The 16,708-nt window shown below is 36.1% G+C and overlaps 1 protein-coding gene across 7 annotated transcripts in view; it reads left to right on the top strand.

The window, feature by feature from the left end:
• LOC107593668 (rho guanine nucleotide exchange factor 1) overlaps window positions 1-16,708 on the top strand; it is a 43,190-nt gene that overhangs the window by 5,596 nt on the left and 20,886 nt on the right. For 5 of the 7 annotated variants that reach the window (XM_016283506.1, XM_016283505.1, XM_016283509.1 and 2 more), the window contains exons 2-8: window positions 9,296-9,360; window positions 12,030-12,116; window positions 13,059-13,172; window positions 13,926-14,024; window positions 15,391-15,433; window positions 15,528-15,633; window positions 15,841-15,981. In XM_016283506.1, coding sequence (XP_016138992.1) covers window positions 9,334-9,360; window positions 12,030-12,116; window positions 13,059-13,172; window positions 13,926-14,024; window positions 15,391-15,433; window positions 15,528-15,633; window positions 15,841-15,981 — 617 coding nt within the window. In that variant the 5' untranslated portion in view covers window positions 9,296-9,333. The other 2 variants (XM_016283507.1, XM_016283508.1) reach the window with 2 other exon arrangements.

The following is a 16,708-nucleotide window of genomic DNA, read 5'->3' as shown; positions in this document are numbered from 1 at the left end:
GCTTTATCAGGAATTATAGGTCAAATGAAATTAAAATGCCAACGACATGTTTCTGAGGACAGTCGGTTCCCTTCAGATACATTCAAATAAAGACATCCGAGCAGGGTTTTGACTTGAAACGTGCAGAGCTCGTATTTATTCAATGATATCATTGCCTTTTGAAGTTTAATCCAGCCGTACCGCGACTCTTGTCTTTCCGTCCCCAACTGAAAGACCTATCGAAATTATACTTTACATCTCACTTTATGAGTTTTTAAGGACCCGCGGGAGATCTGCATTTAAGATAGCCCGTCGGGCAGAGTGGTGATACATTTTGGTAGCCCGACTGGAAAACACAATAGCCCCGGGACATCGGGCAGCGATTTTGTGAGCCCTGAAGCTAATAGACCCAGGGCAAGTTTGATCTTATTAAAGGGATAGTTCACCCACAAATGAAACTGCTGTCATTTACTCACCCTCATGTTGTCTCCAATTCTGTATGACTTTGGTTCTAATGAAGAACACAAAAGAAGATATTTTAAAGAATGTTTATGCAATGAAAGTCAATGGGGTCCAAATATATTAGATCCGTGCGTTAGGACTTATTTTTAATATGAGAAGATCTGTTGTGAAAAATGAGGAAAAAGTCTAGTAAGTTTGAGTGTATGTATGGATGTCTGTGCAGCAGGTGAGAAAATGGGAACACACTCCAGTATTCTTGCCTCAAAAGAATAAAGAGTTGCTCTGTTGTATTCTTATATTGTATGGAGCTATAAATGAGCTCATTTGGTTTTCTGGTGAGCCAAGTTTACTAACAGCTACTGAAATGTGACTATATATAAGCATTCAGTTCACATCAGAAGGCCAAAGCATACAGCAGCAGAGTGTTTCCTGTTTGTGTGTTCACAGTGACAGCTCTCACAGTGTGTTGAGGATGTGTGCATGTGTGTAATGTGATGTTTTTGGTGTGCTTTGCTGAGGCAACAGAAACTGTTGGTGTTGCTTGATCCATTAACAAAGAAGCCTATGTCTTGTCATGAGTAATAGTAGTGGCGTATGTCTGGGTGGGAGGTATGTTTGTGGAAGCTGCCTGTCAGTGGATGTGTTTGCAGTCTGAATTGTGGTTGTATGTTATTAGGAAGCAAAGATGGGTGTGGACATTTTAACCTCGTCCAGATGCAACCAGGTGTTTGGAAAAGCTACTCACTTGTGGAAAATACAAAGCTTAAAGTGATCTAAATATATTTTATAGAGAGTTGAAAGAGTGTCAGAGATGCGGATTCATAAATAGAAGGTATGATAGAGAGATGTGTCTTCATATGGACTGCAAATAGAGAGGGATGACTGGATGAGTAGGACATATTGAAACATGGAAATGGAAAGTTAAAGAAAAAAGAATGAAGGAGAGATTGACTAAAGGGTTTTGTAACCGAGCCTCTGACTTGCTAGTGAATGTCAGCAGAAAAGAAAGAAAACAGGAGTTTTGTGGACGTTGTTGGTCGTTGTGTCATCTCTTGCCTTGAGCACTGGGTTTTGATGCCATGTGAAATTTAAAGTTGTCAACTTAAAAAAAATAAAAATAAAAAAGTGTGTCTCAAGATCCCTGTGTTTTGCGTCATTCTCTCTATCTTCGTCCATCTATTCAGTGTGGTCTGGCGCAGAGAGTTGCCTGTAGTTCGCTTAAGGGGCGTTCACACTGACAGTGAATTCAAACGATCTGAAGTCATTCATTTTCAATTGGAGGGTCAGGCTTATCAGTTGGATGCAGTTGATGGTGGTAATTGAATTGCAAAATTTACGTAACAGGGCTCCAGACTAACTTTTTGCACTGGTTGCACTGGTGCGCCTAACTTTTTTTCTTAGGTGCACCAGCACAAAAGTTAGGTGCACCCAAATTTTCGACCGCATCGCATTTAACACCACAGTTTTACAAGTTCTAGTCTTACCTGTGAGGCATACAGTGGAACGGCACAATGTGGTCACCTGCCTCTTGCTGCAGAAGGGCTATGACACCCCCTTTGCTGCCCAAATTAACAGCAGCACCATCAGCACCCAGAGCAATGATTTTCTCCAGCCAGTTACTGCACTGGTCCCCAAGAGCAGCAAATGCTTTCTTTGAGGCAGCATAAATTCCTAATTAAACAAATAAAACGATAGTACCATTTACTTCCCAGATCAAGAGTTTATAATGCAATCTATTATTTAAATTTTTTTTTCATTTTCAATGATAAGAAAATTACATATGGTTAATGCAGTAACGAGACGGTAGGCATATTATTGACATAGGCTACATGACATGACATGACATGGCTTGGGCATGGGCATGCTCAACCTCAATGTGTCTAATCAGTATATTCACTGGTCTTCCTCTCCGCAAGATACAACCGTACACTATGACGCATTCCTTTGTCGCGATATCTGTGTCTCCTTCGATCAAGAATGCCATGTACGCAGTACGCACTGTTCGCAATTTGCACAGACGTCTTTTTTTTCAATGTATCTGCGATGACTCCTATAAATTGGGCGCACGCGACATCATTGCTGTACGTCGGGTTTACCTTCAAGATATTTTTCTTCATAAGAATTATTTCGGACTTGAACGTGAAGGGAAGTTCTTCTTTTGCAATATTGTAGGCAACGTTAAACTTGATTATCATCTCGGCCTCCTCTGATGATCTGTTTGCTGCTGCCTGCCGCTGAAAGGCAGTGGGGAGAGGGGACACTTGGGCAGTGTATTTATCGTGGCATGTAATGTGTTTTATAGATTAGGGTGACCATGCGTGCCATTTTCCCAGGAAGCGTCCTGGCCAGGATTTCTATATTTCTATATCCTGGCCAGGACACGTCCTGGGAAATGGAACGTATGGTCACCCTATTATAGATGCATTGTGCTTTTTCAGCGTTTCAATCCGAAATGTATTAGAACCAGTCACAAATGCACTATTGCCGGCCATGGTCTTCCCACACTACTTACAGTAAATGCAGTGCATTATATTATCGGCTTTACTGTATCTTAGCCAGGGAAATTGGTCAAGCCACTCTCTTCGAAATGTATACACTTTCCCCCTTTTCATTTCAGTGGGCTCTGGCTCAGACTCGATCGTATGTGGCTCATTATCTAATGCTGTCCCCGGACCAGGGCTTGACATAACCTGGGAGGTTGATGGCTCCGTGTCAGAGTATTGGTTATGATTTTTGGACGGATCAAGCCTTAACTTAACATTCTTAACGAAAAAGTTGTCAATCGTTCTTTTCATCTTCTCTCATCATCCGCGGCTACATCCACTCTGTTTATCTGACGGGCCTAGGCTACTCACCTCTCTCTGTCTGTGACTGCAGCACACGCATTTTCTAACATACACACACGTACAGGAATATCTGGACCACGGCCAATCAGAGGGGTGGTCCGCCCTTCACTATCTCTGATTGGTTTAGACCACGATATGGGCCTAATGTGTGTCTGCTGTTGAACCACAGGGAGACTTTTTTTCCCCCTCGAATGGCTGGTCGCACCGGTGCGACCTCAGATTTTTAAAATTAATTGTTAATTATAATTCTCTCCTTTTATTTTAAGTAAAATTTTATGGTTTTAATTTAGTTTCATATTAGTTTTTGTTTTACTTTTTCACACAGCATCACAAATTGTTCTGGTGAAATCTGTTTATGGTGAAACATACTACATTTTATCTGAAACGGCACCATAGACATAAAAATAGCATCAGAAAATCGCAAAAACACACCTACCGGCAGTGATTGTTCATCACTCTCTGCATATCTGGGGTATTTATGATTCCTCAGTATGGACTAGATCCACTCAGGTCTTGTCAGATTGCTTGTACTACAAAGTTCAACTTCATGGCGTAGAATCCTTGAGATATTTGAGGCGTTTATAATCAACTGAGACTTTTAACTTAATTCACATTAGGCTTGTTCGAGATGAACTGGATGCGATTGAAATTTCCATGTTTTTGCATGAAAATCTTTATGGACCACAAAGGTGTTATTTAAATATTATTAAGTTTCAATATTGGTTAAATACCGGAATTTGTCTAAGAAAAAATACGCAACATGTCGTCCTTGTCATTGAAGAATCTGACCAATGAGAATGAGGCAGCCGATCTTTATGCATTTGTCTGACGCTATTATCCAAAGTGCTTTACACTGCATTCCAGGCCCACATTTTTTCAGTGGGAATCAATCCCATGACCTTGGCATTACTAGTGCTATGCTTTACTGTTTGAGCTACAGAAAGGCTTTGTTGTAATGGTGTTATCGATTTCAGATGTACCTGTCCCTAAAGGTCACACAAGCAAACTGGGGTTAGCTGGTTCCGGCGCCCCCATTTTCTCTGTATTTCCCTTTTGTTTTCATTCATTTTATAGTGCATATTTATATTTTCCAATGCAAACTCCTATTTTTGATTTTAGAAATGAAAATATTTTTTCACTTATAGTGTTTGTAATAGTTTTAGTTAATGATAATAGCTTTAATTGGAGCTAGGTACATTTCAAAAGATGAAATGAATAGTTAAAATCAGTGTAATTATTTATTGTCATCACTGTGTTGTATGTTTGATGCAAGGGCATATGCCAGAAAATGATGTGGTGTTCCAGGATGGTTCTTCAGATGTCTGGCAGTGAGACGTGATGCAGGCAGGAATCGCTGAAGAGAATCGAGTTGCAGTCAGGTTGAGTCAGATCGCCCGGGGTGGAGTGATGAACTGACAGAATGATGGATGTGGTGACAGGACTGCGGAGGGGAAAGCGCGTGAGGCTGGTGGAGGGCAGGAAAATGATTTGATGTGGTGATGCCAGTGTTCAGATCTGGAGTTGAGCTACGGAGTGATCACCTGTCTCCGTTGAGACAACTTGTTTTGACCAAATTTTTTTTAGTTGTCTACAGCATTTTCCTGTTGGTATTGGCACGTTTTCAAGAGGTACCGATATAGTCGTCTCTCAGACCTGACTCAAGATGGAGGTTAAATTTGGATGATCTAATAGCTAAAAAGCTTGTTTTTCGGACTGTGTTTTAGGCGTATAGACTTTATGTGGTTGCCTCCGTAAACGAGGGTGGGTTGATTCCTGGCTGCCGATCACAGCGCTTGAGCTTCCTGGCATTCCCTGCCCCTCTAGTGCTCAGCCACTGGACACAAAACACTGCATGATGTAAAGTTCCTGAATAACTGTACCCTATTCAGAGATGTTCAATGTGAGAACATACATGGACACGTGTACACGTTGAAGCACAGATGCATGCTCAGACATTAACTTATTACACACACAAACTCAATCCCAGTTGGCGTGCCAATGGTGGAGCAGGAGGTCTGTTGGGCAGCTGGACAGGCCAGGTTTGTGTGCAGTCAAAGGGCTCTGTGTTTGAAGCGGGCTGATTACTCACTGGACTCGCAGCCCACATTTGGAAACAGTTAGAGGAAGATTGCAGGCTGCCATGGCTTCTACCAATCACTGCTGCTGCAGCACTGGTTGGAGTGCAGTTGATCCACTCGCCCAGCATTTTCAGTCAGTGGATGGTAGTGCCCCGCTTAGACCCCAGACCCTGTCCTTATGAGCTTGTAATTCTCATTCTGATTGTGACCTCTTAGCAGTACCATATGTAATTGATTATAACTTTGGCAGATGTTTGCAAAAGGGTCAATGATATACAAGAGAGTGCATGATAAATAAAAAGCTATGTTGGTCTACATTTTATTGTACCATTTTCAAGATTTTAAATTTGTTGACACAGGTGGTGTAACCATCAAGTAAGAAGTAATAACATATTTTACTTGCACCATTTTAACTAATTTACATAATGTGAGTGTACGCATCTTCATTATATTTAAGAAACGGTTACTAAGGTAAAATGTAAATATTTATAAATATCATAAATTATAAACTAAATATAATTGCATAATTTTTGAGGGTTAAGTTTTTATGCCTTGTCATATGTTAAAATGATCTAATTTTTTAAGACCTATACACAAAGTCATGAGAGGCTGCAGGGGTCCTCTCTGTGATATCATTTCCTGATTTGTGTTGCAACACATGACTGATTTTACGGACAGTACTATTATTTTAGTCTATGAAATAATAATAAAAGATTATGACAGACTACTTAAGTTTTTTTTTTTTACAAAAATATCAGTGAATTATATATAAAGACATTTAAAACATGCTCATCCTAAGTATTCAAATCATTGTATGTATTAAGTATGTTTTCTTTTTTAATGGAGTATATTTGAAAAAATTGATCGATAGGACAACAAAAATGAGTGTTATGTTATTGACTTTAAAAGCAATTTAATATGGAAGGTGGTGTTGGTATTTTAGAATATATATGATGTTTTTACATGAGTTTGTACAAAGTGGATGAATGAAAATGAGAAGATGAAAAGGGGTAGGACTAAAGGAGGGATGCAACTGGAAAATTCACAAGCTTGCCAACCTCATTCAACAGGCGGAATTTAAAATCACAAGTGAAACATATTTGCCAGGGAACCGTATTCATCCTACCTATATAGGTGCTTTTAATGGTACAGATGCCACAAATATTACAGATGCTTTTAAAAATGCACTGGTAGTAGATATGCTTGATATGCCCCACAAGGAAAACAGTCTATAGATCATACTAAATTATTATTTTTTCTGTGAGGGTTATGTTTAGTAGTAGTGTTAGTTGATTTGTTCAGTATACAAGGTATTACACATATATGGAAAGTCATTCTAATGATATAAAAACAAGTTAGTGTGTGTATAATACTTTTATTCAGCAAAGATGAATTAAATAGTTCAAAAGTGACAGAGTAGACATTTATAATACAAGATATTTATATATTTTTAAACTTTCTGTTCTTCAGAGAATCCTAAAAAAATGTATCACAGTTTCCACAAAAGAAGCACAACTGATCTTAACATTGCTAATAATAAGAACATGTTTCTTGAGCACCAAATCAGCATATTAGAATGATTTCTTAAGGATCATGTTACACTGAAGACCAAAGTAATAACTAAGCTACTGAAGTTACCAACAAAGAAATTGTGTGATGTTAGAGGTTAACACCTCTCAGTCACACATCCTTACAGTCCTTTACTCGAAACATTCTCAAACGGTTTATTCTTCCCGTTCACTGTGTCTTACTTGGCTCTTCATGCTCACATGGTCAGTGAGGCCACATGCCTGTATACTCCACCCTTCCTCTGCTCTTATTGGAGCAACTGAGAGAAGCTCAGAGATCTCTAATCTCCTGCAGTATTGAAATACCGCACAGTCCAGAGAGAAAGAGAGAGTGCAGTCATTACATAGTTTTGAGGAGATAGCGATAGACCTCATTAGCCCCACCTGCAACACCCCAGTGCCTCCACACTCTCATTCTCAGCTAAATTGAGAAGAAACACTGTCTCTGGCGAAACATGCAGATCATTCTCTCTCTCTTGCTTTAAGAAAGTCTGTGTTTAATGCATGCTGATTGATCTTGACAGCTGTTGAGATGATTTATTGAACACTGGGTGTATTTAAATGTTTTTAGGTTATTTATCAAAATTGCATTTTAGCATGGAATCTGAATGATACTGAAAGTTCATGAATTTTACAGTCCTGTCTCAGTAGTGCTTGTAATGTCTAGAAGAGTGTTATGACTTTTTTTTTTTACCGACTTCTTTTTTTCCTAAGTGTCTCTCTTAGCCTCCATCACTGTTCTCACTTAACTTGTTTTCTGTGAAATAAGATGTGCTTTCCTCTGTTATCACATGTATGCATGAATTACTTAATCTGTTGTTGCTTTTCTTGCTAGCTCTTCCTCTTTTTATTGTTATTGTTATTATGCAGCTGATGTTGTGATGTTTCCTCTTTGTGACAAAGATGAGGGCAATGTTGTCAACTTCAGGAGGTCAAACAAGTTATTATATTTGTTTTGAGTGGTTTTATTTATTTATTATATTTATTTATTTATTTATTCTAAACTTAATACTTGTCTAAATAGTTTAAAACTTTGCTTTATTTATTTATTATATAGCAACAACAGTCATTTTCTGTCATTAAAAATTATTTACTTAAAAATGTATTGAACTTATGTACATTTTATCAATTGAAATGATTTGAATATCAGTTGAATAATCTGCTTAGCTTTTGTATTATTTTGGTGTCTTTCGTATTATTTTAATTGTTAGAGTTCAAGAGGTCAAGACCTCTGCACGACAGAAATCTCCATTTTATGTGGTTTACAGACATTTATGTATTGCAGACTAGCTTTTGTTCATGCTTATTTGGTAATATTTCATGGAACATATGTTTGATGAAATTAAAGAGAACATATAAGTTCTCTACGAATTAAAACATCATATTTTTATCTGTAATGCATTGAAACACTAATGGGACCCCAAAGAGTACCCGAGTGGAGGAAAGTGCCATAAATCTTTTCACCTTACGCTTTTATGTGTCATACTCTTGTGTATGTGTTTGTCCCTCCTTGTCTTTTTCCTTTGTTTTATGCTCTTTGATACTCTGAACATGACTTTTGCAGACAGGTTGACAAAAAATGGCTGTGATCGTTTCCTGAGGAAATCACACCCACTTCCTCTCTCTCTCTCTCTCTCTCTCTTTTCTCTTTATGCTTGCCTGCACTGTAGACGCTGCTCTTTGGAAAGCTTTGAAGATCTCAGAGACATGGCTGATTAAAGCAGCTGATAAAACCAGAACACAAACACAGCTCCATTAGCAGTTATTTTAGGCCTGTGCTATCATACTGCTCCAGTGCAGAGGACAAGGCCATTGTCTGAACAGTTGCATGCGGTAGTCTGGTATGCAAAGGCATTCCCCAGCTATCTGCCTTTTTTTCTTTTCTTCTTTTTTTGTCCAGAAGTCAGTGCACTTTCACTGCAAAACTCAAAACAGTCGATTAATGCCGTCATTGATGTTCATTGAGATCATAAGAAGCAAACAAACCTTTTCAAATCTCTCCTGCAGTAAAGATATCATATCTTTTATTCCAAAGGTGGAGAATAATAAGGAAAGGAACACAACAAATAAACTGAATTCTAGATCGTTTGACCGCTGAGAACTGAAGTCACTATTATTCATTCAAAACCATCTTTATTGGTAGACCGCATCTGGGTCTAGTTCTTCCACATTGGTCTGTCTGTTATTGATTTATTGGCTGATCTTGAGGTTGTTGTTCGCTGCTTTATATACTTTTATCGTATGGCCCAATTGGATTTGCTCCTGGCAGTATGTTTGTATGTGCTCCGGTTTGTGTTTGTATTAGCTTGTCTTGTTGACAAAGGACGCCATTCCAGGCTTTCATGATGTTGTGTCTTTGCAGGAGCCCGGTTTACAGGTGTTGGTGTGACCTACGACAGCATGGATTGCGAAGACGCACATAACGGGGTAAAGGCATCTGAAGCTGCCAGTGTTTGTTTGTTTCCATTCATTCTTGATGTTCTTATAAGGGGCCTGCTTCTGATTTGGTAACAGAGATGGCGTAATCACAGTTTCCAACATTATTACAAACCCAACTAGAGCACAAATTTTCAAGGGGGGTTTCAGGAGGCCTCAAGGGGGTGCTTGGGAGTTTGTGGAAAATTTCACAAAAACATTTTTTACAAATTATTTTTAATTGATTAATTAATTTAATTATACGTTTTTTAAAATAGTAATTACAGTTTTATTATTATTAATTTAGTTTTTAATTTAGTGTTTAATATAATACAACTAACTATAATTACATGTATTTCTGATTATTACAAATTTTGTACAATGCGCCTGGGAAGCAGAATATTTTCACAGGGAAAAAAAAAGTGTAAGAAAAAATGTATTAATTAAATAAAGTTAATATATTTTTTATATATTATTAAATGTGTTATTTTAATACATTACAATTAAATATAATTATGTATTTTTTTTATTACTAAAGTAAAATACTTTTTTTTTTTTTTAAGTCTCTCCTGGAAGAATTTTTGAATTTTTATCACCGATTAAACTGAAAGATTGTATATGATTTTTATCAGTACTATTGTTGTTTCTTGTATGTTTTTGTATAATGATTGTCTCTTAAGAAAATTTAATATTATTGTAAATGATGTATTGAAATTATATTTTTAATGTTGCCATGAATATAGCCATTGTTGCTGATAAACATAAATAAATACATTTAGTTATTTGAATTTAATTTTATTTGATTTGGCTTTGATAGAAATTTAGTACAATGTGCTTGGAAATTACGTTTTATTTAATAATTTAAATAATATAAATTGTAATTGCAATTTGTTATTATTATTATTATTAGTAGTAGTAGTTAGTAAATGCTAATTATTTAATTTGTTAAATATGTTATATTTTTATAATAGAACACTGTTTTATGTTCACATAACTGACTTACTGGGACATGGTAGAATCAGAAATATTAACGTGAAATCTAATAGGTACATTTGTTTAACAATAAACACAAAAATATCTGTTTATTGAAGTCATATGTATATGAAATGTATATTATTGAAGAGTAATAAAATAGTTTTTATTTGTGTAATTAGATTAAAATCACATCTTATTAAAGACAATGAATGAACTAATACACAATGGCATACACGGTCAGACATTACAGCTGCCAAGACACAAATGTTTCTGGATGTGTAATAAAATCAGGAATGTGCTGTAGTAGGTGGGGTGGCACAGCTGACTCGTCTCAGAGTGTCTTTTGCCATGAGTTTACACTCCTCCATGTTCTCACCAACCCGAAGGGGGTCTAGCAGAGTCTGGGCCGTACACTGGTAAACATAGCAGAGTTATGAGACACTATCATGGACAATCTCTGCAGTGAATCTTTCTGCTTTCTGTTTTATGCTAGATGGCAACAAGTGACGCGTTTATGAATCATTAATTCAACTGCTTTGTTCAAAACCACTAATTCATTCAGGAACAAAACACCACTGCTGTGATTTGCTCTGACATGATGTTGATCTGTGTTGACTGTTTTGTATCTCTCTCTTTGCTTAAAGTGATAGTTCACCTAAAAATGTACGTTCTGTCATCATTTGTTCACCCTCATGTTTTTCAAAACCTGTATGACTTGCTATCTGATACAGGTCGTACAGGTTTGGAGCGACATGAGGGTGAGTAAATGATAACAACATAAAATTTTGACTGAACTATCCTTTAAATGTTTAGGGGAAACACGCACAATTGATCTGAGATTAAAACGTTTTCACAGAGAAAACACTAGCTCGATTTGTGCTTGTAGTATTCGTCACAATTGCTTGTTTGTTTCTACTAAAATAAACACTGTTAGTCTGTTGAATTGCTGGAGTTCGGCTTGCGCATGGATTTTCAGCTTCTTTCCACTGAGTTCTTATTGCACAACAGCGACAGAGGAAATTTGTTCTCAGCAGCTCTCACAGTAGAACGCTGTTGCATTTACAGCCAGTGGCCAAGATTCATTGGACTGGTCTATGGAATATTCCTCTGATTGAATTTTAGTTTTTTTATCAACAGGTAGAAAGAAATAGAAATATGATCACAGTGTTATCTTGTGTGAAAGAATGCACTTCATTTAGATGCTAGATTATGAATATTCAGTCACTTTCCTCCGTGTTTAAATGTTCTTCTTGGTTCCCTGAGCTCTGGTTCAGAGCATGAAATTTTTAGTTTAGCCTCAAGTCAAGTCAAGTCAGAATATTTGTGGCAGCTACTCACTGTTTTCTCTTTTAATTATAATTGATCAGATAATGGCAGTATAATGTTACACATAGCATGTAACATTTGTTAAGGGCTTTGTTTTTAATCCATGATCATTTTTGTATTGTGGAAAGAACTGTATTGTTTCATTGGCTGCAATGTTTTGTTTTTTTTTATTTAACAAACAAAACTTTAACCTCTTTATTGAATTTGTTTGTACATTTTCCTACTGTGGAATATTGAAGCCTGGCCTCGGGCCATCAAGTCATCCTTATTGTCCTGTAATGAAACTGTCTACTAATCTAAAAAGCATGAACCTGCAAACATCGTTTTACAAGATTATGTCTGTTAATGCTTTCTTTCATCTCTTCTTTGTCTCTCGACAGCGCGGGCCGTCAGGTGCTCAGTGTTCAAATCCAGCCATGAACATAATTGGAGCAGAGGATGAAGACTTTGAGAATGATAAGCAACCTGTGAGTTATACTTTAGCTCAGAACTAGTATGGATGGAAATAGTGAATATTCCTGTTCCTTAATGATTCTTTTAGAATCTTTGAGGTAGAAATATTTGGAATAATTATTTTCATTTATATTTCTAATTTAAGCAGATATAAGTGTTTAGATATATATTATGTTACTGTGAGTTATACTTTAGCTCAGAACTAGTATGGATGGAAATAGTGAATATTCCTGTTCCTTAATGATTCTTTTAGAATCTTTGAGGTAGAAATATTTGGAATAATTCTTTTTCATTTATATTTCTAATTTAAGCAGATATAAGTGTTTAGATATATATTATGTTAATGTTATAGTGCAGTACAGATTTGGCATAAATGCAATGCAATAATTTGTAAATGTATTAAATAAAATGGTATACTAAAACAATTTTGTAACAACATGCATCAACAAAACCCTGGTCCTTGACTTCAAAAGCCTTAAACAATTAGTTATATAAAAATATTAGGATTATATACTGTACACTACCATTCAAATTTGTTTTTTGTTTCTTTGCTTGGAAGAAAATGCATACTTTTCAGCAAGTTTGAATTAAATTGTTCAAAGTAAAGAAATATAAAATGTAAAAAAATGATGTATCATTTAAATGAATGCTGTACTCTTGAACCTTCTATTCATCAAATGATCCTGCTATTTTGATAATAAGAAATGTTTCTTAGAAAATTTAGCTTTGCTATCACAGCAATACATTTAAAAAAAATTTACACTTAAATTACGCTTAGAATAAAATACATTTAAATGGAACACAGTTATTTTAAATTATGACCTTTCACAGTATTTTTGATCAAATAAATGTTGACTTTGTGAGTATAAGAGACTTCTTTCAGAAACATTAAAAAAACCTTCCCATTTATTATTATTATTATTACTTTTTATTTCTGTAATCACTTTTTTTCTCAGATAGTGGATGATCAGTGCAGTGACTTTAACAGTATTGAGCTGTTGAAGACCAGGCCCACCCACCTACTGGTCTTCATTCATCATGTCATGTTACAGTTTGACTGTGCTCCTGTGGTAAGAACTTAAACGATGTGTGACTTTTTATTTTTGTGAGTGCTCAATGCATGCATTTACTTTACTACATGAGGCTCTGTGTGTTTCTTACATTACCTCTTGTTCAGCTATGAATGTTGTGTGTGTTTTGGGGGTGGGTGTGTCATGTATTTAGATGTGATTTAAAGCATGAGTATTTCTTCCTTTATTTGGCATGCAGCCAATGCGGTCTACCCCAGGTACCGTCTCCCAAATCCCAAATCCTTCATCTCTTTCTTCATTTAACTTCAGAACTGTTCAGATAGGATAAATCTCACAGATGTTGATTTTCAGAAAAATTTAAATTATTTAGAGCATAACCATACATTAAATTTGATTTAGTGATATCTGTGGTCAAGGGAAAAATAAAATGAAGGTGGACATCTTACCCTATATTGTTTTCCTTTAATATAATATTGAGTTTGACAAGTTATGTTTGCTTTCAAATCCAACAGGTACTATGTTGTGTTCATTAATTTTCGATTGGTCCATTTGTCCCTGTCATCCCTCCTAATACTCTTTTCTCACTGGTCAGCATGTGCTCTGAAAAAGTCTCTGAAATTTTGAAATGTTTAGTTGCTTCTCCATTCAGTCAATAAAGCCAACTTCTAGGTTAACCTAGAATGTATTACTATCCCTCTATTCTTGGTGTTTAAATCATTCAGGTTTGTTACACTTGTCTTTCTTTAATCTCCCTCACTCGATCTCTCGCTCTTTCTTTTCCCCTTGTCTTAGCTATGCTACCTTCATGCTGGCCTCTTCAAGGACTTCAATGCCAAAGACACCAAGAAGCACTTTGGGGAATTCTACAACAACTTCTTGGAAAAAGGAGCGGTATGTGAACAAGAAGGGTTCTAGACATTCGGCTGTCAAGTTTGTTTATCACTTTACAAGTCTGCCTCTCTGTTCTGTCACACTTTTCAGTCCACCCCTCATTTTATTGTCTATGATTTTGTTAGACCCCCTAAAGGAATGCTGGGGATTTTTTTTTTGAAGCGATATTTTATTTATCACACAGGTGATCTGCTGTCCGTCAATCATATTTTTGAGCGCGTTTTCTTTCAAAGTGAAGAAAGCTGTCTAATGTTTTAGTGTATTGTTTGCTGAAATAATGGGGCAGATTAATATGAAAATACACACGGAACAAATAAAAAGACAAGTGCAGCAAGTACGAAAAAAACAAAAGAGATTTGTAAAGACATTTCTGGTGAAATAAAAATGCAGAATGGTAGTTGATGCATAACCCTCACATGTCCATGGACAGCTTTTTATCATTAAGAGTTTTCAAAAAAATTATTTATGAATCATAAAAACAACATTTTAAAAATATGTTTTTAAAAGTACAAATGTTCCATGTAACCTCAATTAATTAGAAAGCTGTTTAAAATGATTTTAGACCAATAAAGTTGGATCATAGCTTGAAATTTGCATTAAAATGACTGAAATCTTTGTCAAGTTAGGCTGTTTTTAATTACATTAATGGGATTGAATGTAGTTCTTATTTCTGTGCTTTTTCATGTCCTATTTGCTATGGGTGAGATTTATGGTTCTTTCTGACTGTCATTAGATGCAATTAGAAATGGACAGTATGTTACGCAGTTATTTCTTTCAATTTCATATGATATATCAGGTCATTTCGTCTGTTTCTCCCCAATCTGTTTCTGTTTAGACTTGATTTCATTGTTTGAAGTTTTTGTCTTTTTCCTCCAGTCTGTCTGCCTGCCACTTCTGTCCAGTGTAACTTTTTTCTGCATTCTTTACCCCTCTTTTAGACATGTTCTCTTTCTCTGTCTCTCTTTTTTTCTCTGTTTGTCTGACCCTGACTTCCTGCTATGGGTCATGGGAATGACCTCCCCTGATCAATGACTGCTTTTTTCTCCCCTTTTCATGTTTTATTTTTATGTTTAGTCTTTCTTTTCCTATTGAATATTTCTCTCTCTGTGCACATTTTCAGTTGACATTAAGGCTATGGACCTGTGGACTGAGCTGAAAATGAAATGGTAGAACGTAGTTCTCTGGTTATTTATATTTTTGTGACCTCTGGTGGTGCTGTACTGCATTACATCTAACACTGGAGGACAATATAAAAGTTTGAGCTTATATTTTATAATGTCCTCCATACTTATTTATTTGAAATAAAACCTAGAGTTAACTGTAATTTGTTTATAATTATCCTTTATTTGTTTATTCTCTCTTTCAGATTCTTAAAGTATCTTTGCCAAATAACCTAGCCTCTGAACTGGGTGAGTGAAATCAGATCACTGCACTTAATGTTAATATTGTATTATTACCGTAGTTACATTAAATCCATTTATCTCTCTCACTGTGGTCCTTCAGATCGCATGCGTCCAGAAATGATTAACGAAGAACAACAAAAACGCTTTGCTAATGAAATACAGTTCATGCAGAGTCCAGAGATACTGCGGCAGCTGGATGACTTCAGGTGAGAGTCACGGGGCCCGCAAGTATATTTCAAAATAAAGTGAACATGGAGCACTTTGCATTCACAATGCACATTATGTTTACATATAAGATTACATTTTTGTAAAGTCTGGGAAAAGCTAAATGTCAGGCCCTGTTAACAAGTACTCATCTATCCCTGGTGCTCGATAACCATACCTGTCTACCTTTTACTTGTTTCCCGCATTAGGCAGAAGAGGATGATGGGAATGACTCCCAATGAGCATGAACTAAATGACGTGGAATCCCATCGTCCAACCGACCGCATCCCTATGGAGATGAAGGAGAAGGCAGTAGCTGAATCCTTGCTGGAAAGGATGTTTGAGGCCAAGTAAGAACTGTTATTATAAGAAATTTTACACACACACACACACACACACACATACACATACACATACACACAACGTTATTAGCTCCAACTCGGTTAACTTATTGTTGATTTTTCTGAAGTGATTAACGTTACGTGTATTCACAAGCTGTTTTATTTAAGGTATAAATGCTTGGAAATAATATTTAACGTTTTCAAGTCCATTCAGCATTTGTAGCACGCAAGCCACCCAATAATTGCAATAAGCTTTGTGCTTTACTTATATTAAAACACAAAGTGTCAGCCTTCTGTCAACTTTATAATAAAATACTACAAACAATAAATGTGTTTTTATGCTCTTAAATTGGCAGTTTAAGATTTAAATTTGCATGTGAATCAATGATATTTTCCTCTTTAATATTTGCAGCACGAAATAAACGAATAAATATTTGAATGCATGTTGAAAAAATTAGACGAATACAAACATACAAACAAATGTTTCATTAAATCGATCAATTAGAGTTTCAAAAAAACGTCAAAAAGCCTACGTTTTATTGCTGTTTTTCATGTTAACTGTGAAGAATGACAGGTTGGATGCCACAGACTTTTTATTTATTAAAGGATGTTTGAGGCCAAGTAAGAACTGTTATTATAAGAAATTTTACACACACACACACACACACACACATACACATACACATACACACAACGTTATTAGCTCCAACTCGGTTAACTTATTGTTGATTTTTCT

This window comes from Sinocyclocheilus grahami, unplaced genomic scaffold (genome assembly GCF_001515645.1).
Source record: "Sinocyclocheilus grahami isolate Dianchi unplaced genomic scaffold, SAMN03320097.WGS_v1.1 scaffold175.1, whole genome shotgun sequence".
Taxonomy (NCBI): Eukaryota; Metazoa; Chordata; class Actinopteri; order Cypriniformes; family Cyprinidae; genus Sinocyclocheilus; species Sinocyclocheilus grahami.
Note: the sequence above shows the minus strand (reverse complement) of the source record. Positions and strands in the feature narration are given on the sequence as shown.